The 15076-nt window shown below is 45.6% G+C and overlaps 1 protein-coding gene across 2 annotated transcripts in view; it reads left to right on the top strand.

The window, feature by feature from the left end:
• The window catches only part of grin2da (glutamate receptor, ionotropic, N-methyl D-aspartate 2D, a), a 124503-nt gene that overhangs the window by 33086 nt on the left and 76341 nt on the right, over positions 1 to 15076 (top strand). For both annotated transcript variants that reach the window (XR_016118582.1, XM_089022994.1), the window contains exon 2: positions 12032 to 12594. Coding sequence is in view for 1 of the 2 variants with exons in the window: in XM_089022994.1 (XP_088879120.1) it covers positions 12127 to 12594 (468 nt within the window). In the remaining variant the exon portion in view is untranslated. The remainder of the gene's footprint in view (positions 1 to 12031; positions 12595 to 15076) is intronic.

Raw genomic sequence — 15076 nt, 5'->3', positions numbered from 1 at the left:
TGTCCTCTTCGGCTTAACACTAGCCTGTGGTGGGGTCTTTTTCAGTCCCTTAATACAGTACTCCAATTAATAACAAACCAGATCTGCACTCAAAGAAAGGGGGTGACCAAAACTAGTTTGCCAGCCACTGTGGCGCTATGTGTTGTTTGTTTGCTGCTTGGTTGCAGCATGCATTGTGTACGTGTTTGTTTAACCTTGGCGGACTTTTACACTTGGTTTTCTTTTGCTACTTTGTATTTTTTCCATTCAGATCATTTTGATGTTTTACATTTTGTTACTGCTGACCTTTATTTTAATACAATTTGTCAAACAACCTCCTGCTCCCTCCTGCCTGCTTTTTGGGATCCGAACCCGCCATCACCACCTCGCAAAACCGTGACAGAATGAATCGGCCAACCATCGGATCCCGCAGGTACATCGGACCCGTCTCATTTCCACCCTGTGCCTGGCAATGCTACGTCCACGTTAGCGAAAGCCTCGTCGCGTTTGAATCGCGTCACTCGACGAGCCGCAACGTCCACGTAAACGTCCGGCCGAGACCTCCTTCCAGGTGGCCGTCCAGGGTGAAACTGGGTGACTGGTATTGCACGCCCACGTCCAGCCACGCTGTCGTCGTGCATGACGAATTGATTCTCATCCACGACGAGCCGTGCAACGTCCGCGTCAACGTCAGTCCGAGACCCCACTCACCGCTGGATCCCGGAGCGGCTCTGGACCCGTCTCGTTACCCCGGAGCCGGGCAGTTCACGCCCACGTCGGCGTCCGGCCGAGACCTGGTCCCATACGGCCGTACGGGGTGCCATTCTGCGCCTGGCAGTCGACGTCCACGCAGAGCCATGCGCCGTCGCGTGAACGTGCGAGAGGGATCGCGCTCACGCCCACGGCGATCCGTGCCGCGTCTTCGTCCACCCCAGGCCGAGTCCCGTTCCCATCAGGCCGCCGCCCGTCGTATGCTGGAGAGGCAGCGGTTGCCCTCTCCACCGACCGTTCCCTGGCGAGTGGACCTTTTGGGAGACTGTTGGGACTTCTGGAAGCAGCCCCTTGAAGGGGGGGTACTGTCATGATCTGGTTGGCGACCAACGGGGGGCGCTGTCGGCCCCGCCTGCACCTGCACAGGTGCTGGTCGTCCCGATCAAATTGGCGACCAGCGGGTAGCGACGTCAGCCCTGCCGGCAGCCTCGCAGGTGCTGGTCGTTATAATCAATGACACTTAAAAAGACACCTGGCACGATCATCCGGTGCCGATTCATTGTTTGTTTGCTGCTTGGTTGCAGCATGCATTGTGTACGTGTTTGTTTAACCTTGGCGGACTTTTACACTTGGTTTTCTTTTGCTACTTTGTATTTTTTCCATTCAGATCATTTTGATGTTTTACATTTTGTTACTGCTGACCTTTATTTTAATACAATTTGTCAAACAACCTCCTGCTCCCTCCTGCCTGCTTTTTGGGATCCGAACCCGCCATCACCACCTCGCAAACCGTGACAGAATGAATCGGCCAACCATCGGATCCCGCAGGTACATCGGACCCGTCTCATTTCCACCCTGTGCCTGGCAATGCTACGTCCACGTTAGCGAAAGCCTCGTCGCGTTTGAATCGCGTCACTCGACGAGCCGCAACGTCCACGTAAACGTCCGGCCGAGACCTCCTTCCAGGTGGCCGTCCAGGGTGAAACTGGGTGACTGGCATTGCACGCCCACGTCCAGCCACGCTGTCGTCGTGCATGACGAATTGATTCTCATCCACGACGAGCCGTGCAACGTCCGCGTCAACGTCAGTCCGAGACCCCACTCACCGCTGGATCCCGGAGCGGCTCTGGACCCGTCTCGTTACCCCGGAGCCGGGCAGTTCACGCCCACGTCGGCGTCCGGCCGAGACCTGGTCCCATACGGCCGTACGGGGTGCCATTCTGCGCCTGGCAGTCGACGTCCACGCAGAGCCATGCGCCGTCGCGTGAACGTGCGAGAGGGATCACGCTCACGCCCACGGCGATCCGTGCCGCGTCTTCGTCCACCCCAGGCCGAGTCCCGTTCCCATCAGGCCGCCGCCCGTCGTATGCTGGAGAGGCAGCGGTTGCCCTCTCCACCGACCGTTCCCTGGCGAGTGGACCTTTTGGGAGACTGTTGGGACTTCTGGAAGCAATGTGGTTTGGTTCGTCTACCAAAAACTAGTTCGTCAGCCAAGACTATATGCTTGCGAATTTAATGTTCGTGAGGCAAAAAGTTTGTGAACTAAAGCGTTCGTAAGCTGAGGTATCACTGTATATTCTTCCCTGGTGAGGCAACACCACGCTTCCGACAGCGCAGAACACGAACTTCACAAAACAAGAAAGCTGATTGGCTGATCGGGGAACAAAGAAAATGCATATATTGGGAGCAACACTTTTCCATTTTGTTGTCACCTATCACGAGCTGATGAAGCGGCTCGGGTAAAGGATGGACGGGTGGATAAATTGCAGCGCCATAGAAACTAGTGGCCAAGAGGGCACCGGCGATATCGCGTAAACAACGGTACCGTATTTTCTGCACTACAAGGTGCAACGAAAAGTGTTCCATTTTCTTAATTAATTCACTGCCAGACGATGTGCAAAAATGTGTCCACTCCAGTTGTCATTTTCACTCAAATTGCAGGACCCACAAAATATTGACTTTTAGGACTACATAAACATTCAATGCAGCGTCAGAGGCCTTGGTGGACTCTCTTATTTCATCAAACGATGTTGCAAAAATCACCAAACTTGATCCCACGCGGTGAAAAAAAGCTGCGCGTCAACTGCGGAATCGTCCAAAGTGACCTGACTATTCATCCAAAGTGAGAGTTAATACGAACGCGGAATAGAAACGTTCAATTGGATGTTGTCGAACAACGTTGACAGCGTAAATATGAAATAAGGTCAAACTGCTTCAACTCACCGATACATCCTGAATCCATATTTTTGCCATTGACGGCTACACATCTCGCTGGCTATTTAGCTAACTATTTTCTATCTATTACCTTTCTGGCTGTCTAGCTAGCTATCCATTAGTTGGATAGCTATCTGGCTGGCTATCTATCTAGCTAGCTGGCTATCTACAGGTGCCTGGCTATCTCGCTGGCTATCTAGCTAACTATTTTCTATCTATTAGCTATCTAGCTGGCTATATGGCTGCCTCTCTGCGGTCGTGACGTCACTGCTGCTTTTCGACCTGTCGCAACATTCTATAGCAGTGTGACATATGCTACACTAGCTATCTATTATCTGGCTGGCTATGTGGCTGGCTATCTATTAGCTAGCTAGCTAGCTTTCTATCTATTTGAGTTACTCCGGGTTGAGTGAACGCTGGCGCGTGTGGCTGCCACTGCTCACCTACAGAAAAACTGATCCTGCGACTGTAAAATGACCTTGAGAGTTTTGAAAGGCGCTTATAAATTAAATGTCTTCTTCTTTTCCTTTCGGCTTTTCCCCTCAGCGGTCGCCACAGCGAATTAATGTCCTCCATTTATCCCGGTTTTGTGCATCCTCTTCTCTCACACCAGCTACCTTCATGTCCGCTTTGTCCCTTTTCGGTCTCCTGCCTGGCAGTTCAAGGCTCAGCATCCTTCTCCCGATATAGTCACTCTCTCTCCTCTGGACATGTCCAAACCATCTCAGTCTGGCCTCTCTGACTTTCTCTGCAAAGTCTCTAATATGAGTTGTCCCTCCCAATGTACTCATTCCTGATTCTATCCAACCTGGTCACTCCCAAAGAAAACCTCAACATCTTCAGCTCTGCTACCTCCAGGTCTGCTTCCTGTCTTTTCTTCAGTGGCACTGTCTCCAGTCCAAACATCATGGCTGGTCTCAAAACTGTTTTATACTGTTTCATTTCATCTTAGCTGAAACCCTTCTATCACACATCACACCTGACATTTTTCTCCAGCCACTCCAGCTTGCCTGGACACGCTTCTTCACCTCTTTTCCACACTCTCCCTTGCTCTGGACAGTTGAGCCCAAGTTCTTAAAATTGTCTACCTTCATTATCTCTTCTCCCTGTAGCATCACTCTTGCACTTGGATCCCTCTCATTCACACACATATAGTCCGTCTTGCTGCGACTGATCTTCATTCCTCTCCTTTCCAGGGCATATCTCCACAGCTCTAGTTTCTCCGCCACCTGTTCCCTGTTCTCGCTACAGATCATAATGTCATCTGCAAACATCATAGTCCAAGGAGATTCTTGTCTAATATCGTCTGTCAGCCTGCCCATCACCATAGCAAACAAGAAGGGGCTCAGAGCTGACACCTGGTGGAGTCCCACCTCCACCTTGAATTCCACAGTCACACCGACAGCACACCTCACAACTGTCTTACAGTCATGATACATGTCTTGCACCACTCTGACATACTTTTCCGTCACTCCAGACTTCCTCATGCAATGCTACAGCTCTTCTCTGGGCACCCTGTCATACGCTTTCTCCAGATCTACAAAGACACAATGCAATTCCTTCTGAGATTCTCTGTACTTCTCTATCAGCATTCTTAAAGCAAACGCTGCATCTGTCGTACTCTTTTTTGGCATGAAGCCATACTGCTGCTCACAAATGTTCATTTCTGCTCTTAGTCTAGCTTACTACTACTCTTTCCCAGTTTCATTGTATGGCTCATCAACTTTATTCCCCTGTAGTTAGTACAACTCTGCACATCTCCTTTGTTCTTAAAAATGGGCACGAGTACACTTTGTCTCCATTCAGGCATCTGTTCACCATCTAAGATCTTGTTGAATAACCCAGTCAGGAACACCACCGCCACCTCTTCAAGACACTTCCATACCTCGATTGGTAAATCATCAGGCCCGAGTGCCTTTCCCCTCTTCATCCTCTTCAGCGCCCTCCTCACTTCATACTTGCTAATGTTTGCTACGTCTTGGTCCACAACAGTCACGTCTTCTACTCTTTGTTCCTTCTCATTTTCCTCATTCATCAATTCTTCAAAGTACTCTTTCCATCTTGCCAACACACTACTGGCACCTGTTAATACATTGCCATCTCTACCCGAACCTGCTGCTGGTCTCGCCAGCCTGTAAACATCAGTCTAAATCGCTTATAAATTAAATGTATTATTATTATTATTATTATTATTATTATTATTATTATTATTATTATTATTATTACACGTGACCGAATTCTACTTTGGCTTTTATTCCACGCTGATCTGTCACTCGCTAGAGTATTTCACGTCTGCTAATATCGAAGCTGTAAAATGGAGATTACGGGGATGTCGATGAATTCTTCCTTCTCTTCTTTGCGCCTGTGATGGGCTCTCGGCAGGCTTGTAATGACGATGCGACACTCGCAGCTGCTTTCTAACGTATGGCGAGTGGGCGGACGTCACTTTGCCAGTGCGTGTTTGCCGATTTTACCTTTTTTTATTTGCTGATGCAGCTGAGGCAGTGTCACCCCCCCCCCCTATCCCATCCGCACATGGCATCTGCGTGTTCACGCATGAGTCAGGACGTCGTAGATTTATGGGCTCACCTTCATCGGGCCCGCCAATGTGGGATCGAGCTGTGAATCAGCTCGCCCCATAACAAATTGTGATGGGCCGCAGTGTAAGAGGAAAGAGTAAAGAGGGGGTGGGAAGGAGGCGGAGCTACGCGCCGAAGATGGACGATATGCCGTTTCGCCATTTAATGACATTTAAAGGCGAGCCAGAGATCGCTTCAATGTTTTTTCCTCGGTATCGTACAGTGTCTTTGGCGTGGGAGATTTAGCGGCGCGCCGCTAATGAACGCTTTACTGCGGCCAGGAAAAATCATTACCCACAATGCTGCGATGTGGCTGCTGCATTACAGCTGCTCATGGCCCCCGGAATGAACATTTGATGTCTTTTGTAAATGCCTACCCTTGCCCATTTTGTATTACGCCACTACGAGCCGGTGCCGCCTTAAACGTCCATACGGCGACATACGATATGAATCCAATTTTGTGGATGTGACACGCAATCAAAATTCATTTTCCTGGTTGTCATGCCCGCTTGTGTTCCATCTGACTTTATATGACGTGAACACATGGAGTCTGAAATCGAAGCAGGTGATTTTATTATCCTTGAAAAGCAGTTGCCAAATGATAGAAGGCGAGCATAAATGTGAGCCCAGTTAAATAAAAACTCAAATCTATTTAGCTACATGAAAACATACTTTAGAACACCAGTGATAGGCTAGCATCCACGTCGCAGTCTAACCCTTTAAAGGACAACCGACACCCTTTTTTTGTTTCCTAACTGTCGTCAGAAAAACGTTTTATAGCATCTGTAATACCCAAAACACGCAGGCTGATATTTAGTCAAATGCAAAACACCAATAAAAATGAGTTAGTGTCCCAAAACTACTTCAAAATGACCTCGGAGATGCAGTTTCAGAAGGTCCCGCCCCCTTGTTCGTGACATCACGCCAGGACATCCTGCCTTGCTCTCGAATCAAAACAATGGCTTCAGATTCGGAGAACATGCTTTCTTGCTACTCATCCAGTTATGAATATGATTGAAATAGTTCTGAAGAGGAAAGCATAAATGTTTGCAATCGATTAAACAAGTCCTCCCGTATCAATTCGAGCCATCAGGACTCCAATGTAGCATCCCAGAAAATGCACAAGATGGCGCCCAACCTCCGATGGAAATGGGCTGTTTGTCTGCTGGGAATTTGTGTCAGCAGTAGTAGTCTTGGTGCAACAATCAAAGTCAGCTTTATTGTCAAATATGCTAATATGTATGACATACAGCACAGATGAAATTACTGTCCTCTCGGACCCAGCATGCAAAGCATCTTATGATTACTTTAACAAACATAATAAACATGAAAACACCAATTTGCCGGGAGAGGGGAGCCGCTGCGTGTTCACGCGCCGCCATCTTGGGAAAAAATAAATAAAAATAACAAATATGACAAACACAAAAACACAGAGTCATTCATTCTTCAGGACTTGCTGTACCCTCTTTGTGATGACATGAAGCTGTTCTAGTTGAAAGAGTTGAAAGATCAACACATCCATGTCAGCAGTGGATCAGGGACGCCATGGTGCAATTTGTACGTCTACTACAAGCTAAATGTTGAAAGAAAACACGAATCTGTAGCATCCACACAACTATTCACCATCGCGTTATTTATGTGTTTCCTTCTAATTTCACCTTCAACACGGATCAACACGAAGTTTTCAGACCAAACAAAGTACCCAACATGCATTGTGTGTCGCTTTCTTGGTCAGGGGCGTTCCTGACGTGATGTCACGATAGGTATCGTCACCAATTGAAAAACAAGACTTCCTGAATGTTCAGCGCAAGTCTTAAGACGTAAAATATAGCTATATGCGGTGGAATCTTTGTAAAATACGCTCAGTAGAAGTCATTTGAAGTGAGTGTTGATGGCGAAAGGAAAACACATAAATAACGGCATGGTGAATCGTTGTGTGTTGCACCAAGACAACTATTTGATATTCGCTGACACAAATTCCCAGCTGACAAATCAGCCCATTTCCAACGGAGCTTGGGCGCAATCTTCTGCTTTTTCTGGGTGCTACATTGCTGTCATTGACGGCTCGAATTGATATGGGAGGACTCCTTGAATCAATTGCAAACATTTATGCTTTCCTCTTCAGAACTATTTGAATCATATTCATAACTGGATGAGGAACAAGAAAACATCTTCTCCGAATCTGAAGCCATTGTTTTGATTCTCGAGCAAGGCATGACGTGTTGGCGTGACGTCACGAACAGAGGGGTGGGACCTTCTGAAACTGACCATTTCCGGATTCATTTTGAAGTCATTTTTATTGGTGTTTTTCATTTAACTAAAAATATCAGCCTGCCTGATTTGGGTATTTTAGATGCTATAAAACGTTTTTCTGATGTCAGTGGGAAACAAAAACAAAAAATGGTGCCGGTTGTCCTTTAAATGTAGTATGTACAAACCTCATAGCACAGTAAGAACACTACAACCCAATTTATTAACTGTCTTTCAAATGTGAAAAATATCCCTGATCAGTTAATACATTTGTCTCAAGGAATATGGCGTTTACATACTATTTGGCAGATACTTGGAGGAGGAAATGGAAATAGACTGAAATAACATGCACTGTGATTTATCAAGATTGCGTCTGTTTTTAATAAGTTTTCATCGAAGGGGCAAAGTTAAAGAAATCAACATTTATTGAAAAATGGAATCACTTTCAACATTCAAAACATATTATTACACAACGAAATATTCAAGCTCAATAATACCTACTTGTGTTAAATTCCGCCAAATCATAGATGGTTTGTCGTGACCGCGCGCTCAACAAACTCCTCACTGACGCCCTCGCCTTCACGCGCAAACAATACACGTGTACCGTCGCCAATCACACAAACATAGACTACCTGCAGTTGAAATTTGCATACTCGGCACGGCAGCCAATCAGAAGCCTGCTTCTTTCTTCCGGACTTTCGCAAGCGTTATAAAGTCGTGCAATTGCATGTCATTTTCCAAAATAGATGCACAGAACCTCAGACCAGAAGAAAGATTCAAAAGAAGCTAACAACATATGTGACGCTAAAAAAACGTAAATTTACATTAAACCGTGACTGTACGTGAGACTTATGAAAGGGGCTTAGTGGCTCGTAGGAAGCAATGCAAACGTTGCATTGTACAGCGCAATGACAATCGACTACTGCAGCAAAATCTACAGCCATGCACATTTACCGTAAATTAAGCAAGGTAGCATTTGTAGTAGGTGCATTCTTGATTAAAAAAAAAACTTACTTTGTTACAGTGTTTTTTAATGTGATTAGTTGTCTCATTGTGCTTCAATTTGTGAGAAATGGGACAGGCAACTTTTCAGTTATCTGTTGTTCGCTAACTTTTTGTCATGAGTTTTAGACACTGTTTGTACTATAATTTGGGCAAGTTCGGCGGGCCGGATTAAAAAGCCTAAGTATGTGGCCCGCGGGCCGTAGTTTGCCCATGGCTGCACTAGGCCATAAATAACATGTTTCAAAAAGTTTTCCATATACAGGTAACATCTGATTTACGATCGACTCCACTTACAACCACCCGTACTTAGGACCATGACCTCCAGACCTTATTTTAAGAGGGGGCGTTTGCGAGTCATTTAGCCTCCAAGTCTCTATTCAACATTTTGCGATCATAAGTCGGATGTTACCTATATAAGGCATAATGTATAAGATGGGCATGTAGAGGCTGGGATACATTATTTACCCATTAGCCGCTAGTGCGCTAAAGGGAATGTCAACAAAACAGTCAAATTTCACCATAATTTTCCTTTTTTGGTGTCAAACACGAAATTAGAAATTGCAGAATAGTATAATGTGTGGTATATTCTACATTTGTATGAGCTCAAAAAGATTCTAGGGTTTTATCAGTTTATCACAACACAATAATAAATATCATTTTTAGAGATTAACAATCTTCCTTCTTCAACTCATTTGCTACCATTTCCAAATGTATTTGGGAATTGAAAAGTGGAGTGCAATTCCCAAATGTATTCGGGTTTTGTTTTTTTCATGCGAGGGGAAGGGGGTGGGGGGCAAACTTTGCCAGACCTCTGGCAATGTTTGCCCCACGTTGCATTAGCATGAAGAAAAATGGCGACAAAGCAGTGTAAGGAATTAATCAGCCCGTCTCCACAGGCTGATTAATTCCTTATATGGAGCTTTGTCGCCCTCTTTTGCCTCTTTGTGGTCCTACACGACGTTTTCAGACCAAAGTAGAGCAAAAAGCATTGACGTGATGGAAGGACTGCTAGAATGCGTCCTTTTTTCGGTCAGGGGCGTTCCTTCAGTGACGTAACGTACGGACTCCTCACCAACTCAAAAACAAGACTTCCGGAATATTCAGCGCGAGTCTTAAAACGTAAAATATAGCTATATGCAGTGGAATCTTTGTAAAATACGCTCAGTAGAAGTCATTTGAAGACATTTTACAAATTATGGACACAACTTGTCCGGAGACGTCGGTTGTCCTTTAAGTAAAACAGCATTTTATATATCCCAGCATGCACCGCACATTACTTCTACAGGGGGAAATCGAGTTGCTGGTTGTTGCCTGTAGTTGCGAGACCTATTGTGCCTCAATATTACTTCACGTATAAGGCGCAGAGTCGTCGTTTGGCGAAAATGAAGGCTTTTGGCTATGTCTTATACACCTGAAAATAAATAGGCAGAACTGATTGAATTTTTGAAATTCCATTTAGTTTTGTTACAATGTCATTTTGATAAACGACGATAGTGCTGTTGCGACCACGCTGCATTAGCACGAAGAAAAATAATATGTGACAACATGTGTAGTAAATAAATGGAAGGGGGGTTGACAAATGCATATTGTAACCGGATAGTGTACATACCCAACTGAGTGCGGCGTACGATGCGAAAATGTTTTTGTGGCAAATTCAACTATTTTCTTTTCAGGGTACAAAAACAAATAAATAAATAAAAATCTTGCAGTGCGCAGCAGCGCTAATCCCACGTTAACTTCCCAGCATGAAGCGTGATCATGACGGCGGGAGAGTTGCCAGAGAGAGAAGAAAGTAGCACAGAAAACATAATTGGACCTAATGAATACGCATGGGGCTCCAAAACATGGACCAAATGGATGGATGGATAATGAATGGATTATGCACAGCACTACACACACACACACACACACACACACACACACACACACACACACACACACACACACACACACACACACACACACACACGCACGCACGCACACACACGCGCATGCACGCACGCACGCACACACGCACGCACACACACACACACACACACACACACACACACACACACACACACACGCACGCACACACACCCATTCCTGTTTCAAAGGTTTTGTGAGGTCCGGATAACTCCAGCGAAGGAGTGAGGACCACCGTTGCTGATAAGTTTAGAGAAGAACTAGTGTTACATTTGAAGACTAAATGTCCCTCTAACTGCATTTCCCACTTCAACATCTTTAAAAACAAAGAAATAAAAAGTGGACTTGAAACGGAAATAACAGCAAGAGTGAAGTTTCTGAATGGGTACATTCAAAGTACTCACCCGTGTAGTGAATTTGGTTAAAATATGGTTTTACTTTTTGTAGTATGATTTTTTTTCCTCTCGCGCACGCACGCACACACACACACACACGCAGTATGAGGAATGGCGAATGGGGTCGTCAGTACTCCATGTTGCACTCCAGGCCAACGGATGCAACAGGGAAGTCAAGTTTTTTTTTAATGAGTTGTCAGGTTGTCCAAAGCAGTCGACTCATTGTCTGACACACCGTCGCTGAGATAAGCAAAGGAATGGTCGCCGGTTGATAGAAAAAAAGTCCAAAATGGCGCCCGAGTAAGCAGCCGTGTTGTTTTTGTTTTTTCCTTTGTCACTTTGAGTTGATGCGCATTGTGTGGAATGGATACGGATTGTTTTTTTCAGCATTTTTGGCCACAACATTCATCAAGGAGGAGACTGTGCTGAGCGGTTGCACCTTTTCTCCAGTGCGAATATGCCAGAACGGTTTTTGATTTGAGAAGAATGTCAGTGCCATTTGACTGTCATCGCTGGACAGCTCTGGGGCCATTGTGCTTTTTTTGCACCTGTAATGGGCAGCATTTTAACAGCACGGATTTTTTTTTTTAGCAGAAAGGTCGGTGTTGTTGGACAGCCTAATTTTGCATGTATGCATGACTCGAGGAACCCGCGATGAGGAAAAAAGGACCGTCAGCACAGAGCGCTTATGCGTATGTGGAACGGTCGCAGATAGGAACTGAAGCGGATTTACGCAGGACAGGAGATGTGAGACAATCTCTTTTCGTCTTTGGACGCTACAGCTTTGGATCCTTTATACTTCGCAACAATGTTTTTTATTTTGCGATTAGTCGTCTTATTGTGTTTCAAGTTGTGAAAAGTGGGGCAGGCTACTTTATGGCCGGGCAGGCAACTTTTCAGAGTTGTCTGCCCTGGTGTCCGCTAACTTTTTGTCATGAGTTTCAGACACAACTTGTGTGTTTGTCACCTGTTGTGCGTTTTTTTTCCCCACAGGGTGGAAGTCAGTGAGCGGCGACGAGATCCCCCATCCCCCACCCCCAACGAACAACGGCGACCGGCCTCGCCTGCCACAGCCCCGCCCGTCCCCCATGGCGGCGCCGCGGCCGGCCTCTCGCCTTTCACTGCTGCTGGCTGTCCTGGCCTGCACTGGGCCCGCACGGGCCTCTCCCCCCCTGCTGCTGCGGCCCCGGGAGAGAGAGAGGGACTCGGGTGGCGTCCACATCGCCGTGGTGCACTCTGGATCCTCCCTGCTCCCGCAGACTGCGGCGGCAGCGGCGGGGGCTGCAGAGCCGGGGCCCGGTCTCGGGAGCGGCCAGGGCGGCGTCCAAAGGGGCCTGACGGACACGGGGGTGGCTGTGGCGGCGGAGCCGGTGGGGGCGGCGTTGGCTCCCTTTGCAGCCTCCTTTGCATCAACATCGTCGCTGTCCATGCTGGTTGGGGAAATTGTGATGACGCCGTCCGGGCCGGCTACTGTCATCTACCTGAAGGTGAACGAGAGCAGCCCGGGGAGCCTCCTGTTGCAGCTGTGCGAGCTGCTCGCGACCACGCCGCTCCAGGTACCGAGTCGCCGTGGACACTAGTGATGTGCCCTTCGCAAACGAGCTGGTTTTTAGAGCCGGATCTCTGAAGTGAACGAACAAGGAGCCGGAAATGGGAGCCGACTTTTTTGTCCGCTATTCCCCGTCCCCAGTCTTCGGTTAAAGCCGCACGTGATTGGTCAATATCCGTGATAGAGGAAGGAGGGGAGAATTACAGACACACACAGCGTTGAGGAGAAAGGGGAAGGGGGGGGGGGGGGGTGTAAGGTAGACAGGTGGACAAATGTTATCACATTATGCTGTTATTATTATTCAACTATTATGATTTTTACTAGTTGGTATGATAGCATTTTTAATATGAAAAGCAACTTAGTGACAGCTGATCATCAGGCCTGAATAACCACAGGGAATGTGAAAGTTAATGGATGCTCTCTTTACACATATAAATCAATAATAATAATAAAAAATATATAATAATATAATATAGAATAATAATAATAATAATAATAATAATAATAATAATAATAATAATAATAAATTTCATTTATAAGCGCCTTTCAAAACTCTCAAGTCATATAAATAAAAATATTTGATATAATGTATTTTTTACATTAGTAATTCGTTTTTCACATAAGTTTACATGATATTTGGTAGTTAATTAATTTAAGCAACAAAAAACAAACACACCGGCTTCACAGTGCAGAGGTCGCCGGTTCGCGTCCCGGTCCGGCCTCCCTGTGTGGAGTTTGCATGTTCTCCCCGAACCCGCGTGGGTTTTCTCCGGGTCCTCCGGTTTCCTCCCACACTCCAAAAACATGCATGGCGGGCTAATTGACCACTTCAAATTGTCCCTAGGTGTGAGTGTGAGAGTGACTGTTGTACGTCTTTGTGTGCCCTGCGATTGGCTGGCAACCAATTCAGGATGTCCCCCGCCTCGTGCCCAAAGACAGCTGAGATAGGCTCCAGCAACCCCCGCGACCCTAATGAGGAATAAGCGGTACGGAAAATGAGATGAGATGAGATGAGATGAAAAAACAAACAAATTGAGGAGCCATTTGGGAGGCGAAAGAGCCAGATCTTTTTAGTGAGCTGAGCCAAAAGAACCGGCTCTCTGAAAAGAGCCGGAATTCCCATCACTAGTGGACACCGACGTGACTGCAGGTCGGAGAAAGATGCAAACAGCAGACAAAAAAAAGTGTTTTACACTCATTTCCCAGTGCCCCGCTTTTGTAATTATAAAAAGACAGAAGCCTGCGCACACTCTTGCATAGAATTTGCCGCAATGCTACTGCGGGTAACGATGCTGCCATGGATGGCAGCCTGCACTCGTAACTACAAGTCTGCCTAAGGCATCAACAGTGCATCTAAAAAGTCTAAACACCCCTGGTAAAATGTCAGGTTTTTGTCCTAAAATCTGTAGTGCACAAGTGTCAAAGTAAAGGCCCGGGGGGCAAATCTGACCCACCACATCGTCCTATTCGGCCCGCGAAAGCAAATCAAGCGTGTCAAGTGCCATGATGCTTGCTAAAGTCCAAACCAAAATTTCTAATTGTCGTATGCAAAGGAGTCTCAAAACGCAGCTTATTTTCTGCAATAGTTAAAAACAATGAAAATCAAGAACACCAGCGAGGGCGAATGAAGGTACAGTTGCTGAATATTAAAAGAAGTATTAAAAATTCTCACATTTACACAAAGGTTACTTCCAGGTAGGGTGAACACTGGCACGAATGGCTGCCGCTGCTCACCCGCACAAAAAAATCCTGTGACTGTAACGTGTCCTTGAGAGTTTTAAAAGGCGCTTAGAAATTATTATTATTATTATTATTATTATTATTATTATTATTATTATTATTATTATTATTATTATTATTATTTCTAATAAATGTTAAGCACAATTTGCTTTCATTAAATCAAATATGACGTGGAGCGCCATTAATGAATTTGTTTGAGTTGGTTTTTCTCGCGGGAACTGCCGATAAAGCGCCGGTCAGACCTCTAGCAATATTTTTGCCTTCCACGAGGGGGCAGCATTTCCCTTTTTTCCGTTTTTAATGCTTTGTTCCAGTTTCATCTTTTGCTAAAGCGCTATATAAATCAATATCTATGTATTGTTTTGTTTTTTTGTTCAGCCGCCCCCATTTCAAACTCAGATAACTCCAGACCCATATAACTTAGAAATTAACTCTTTTTTTGATGAAAGAAGAGAGTTTAAGGTTTCTTACGCTGAATTGAATGTTTATGTAATTCTAAAACTCAATATACTGTGGGTCCTGCAATTTGAGTGAAAATGACAAAAACCCTGGCACTGGTGTGGACACGTTTTTTCTCATTGTCAGTGAATGAGGTAATTAATTAATAAATATGTTTATTTTATTTCTTTATTTTTAATTTAATTTTATTTTTTTGCTTTTTCATTGTCAAAATTACTACTTTGACAAACCTTTCGTTGAATTACGCCTAGTACCCGCAAAAATAACCGGGTTGCCTTTGTCCAGATGTT

This window comes from Hippocampus bargibanti, linkage group LG20, assembly GCF_051943395.1.
Source record: "Hippocampus bargibanti isolate YZ-2025 linkage group LG20, ASM5194339v1, whole genome shotgun sequence".
Lineage (NCBI taxonomy): Eukaryota > Metazoa > Chordata > Actinopteri > Syngnathiformes > Syngnathidae > Hippocampus > Hippocampus bargibanti.
The sequence above is the reverse complement of the archived record's forward strand: the minus strand, read 5'-3'. Positions and strand labels throughout refer to the sequence as shown.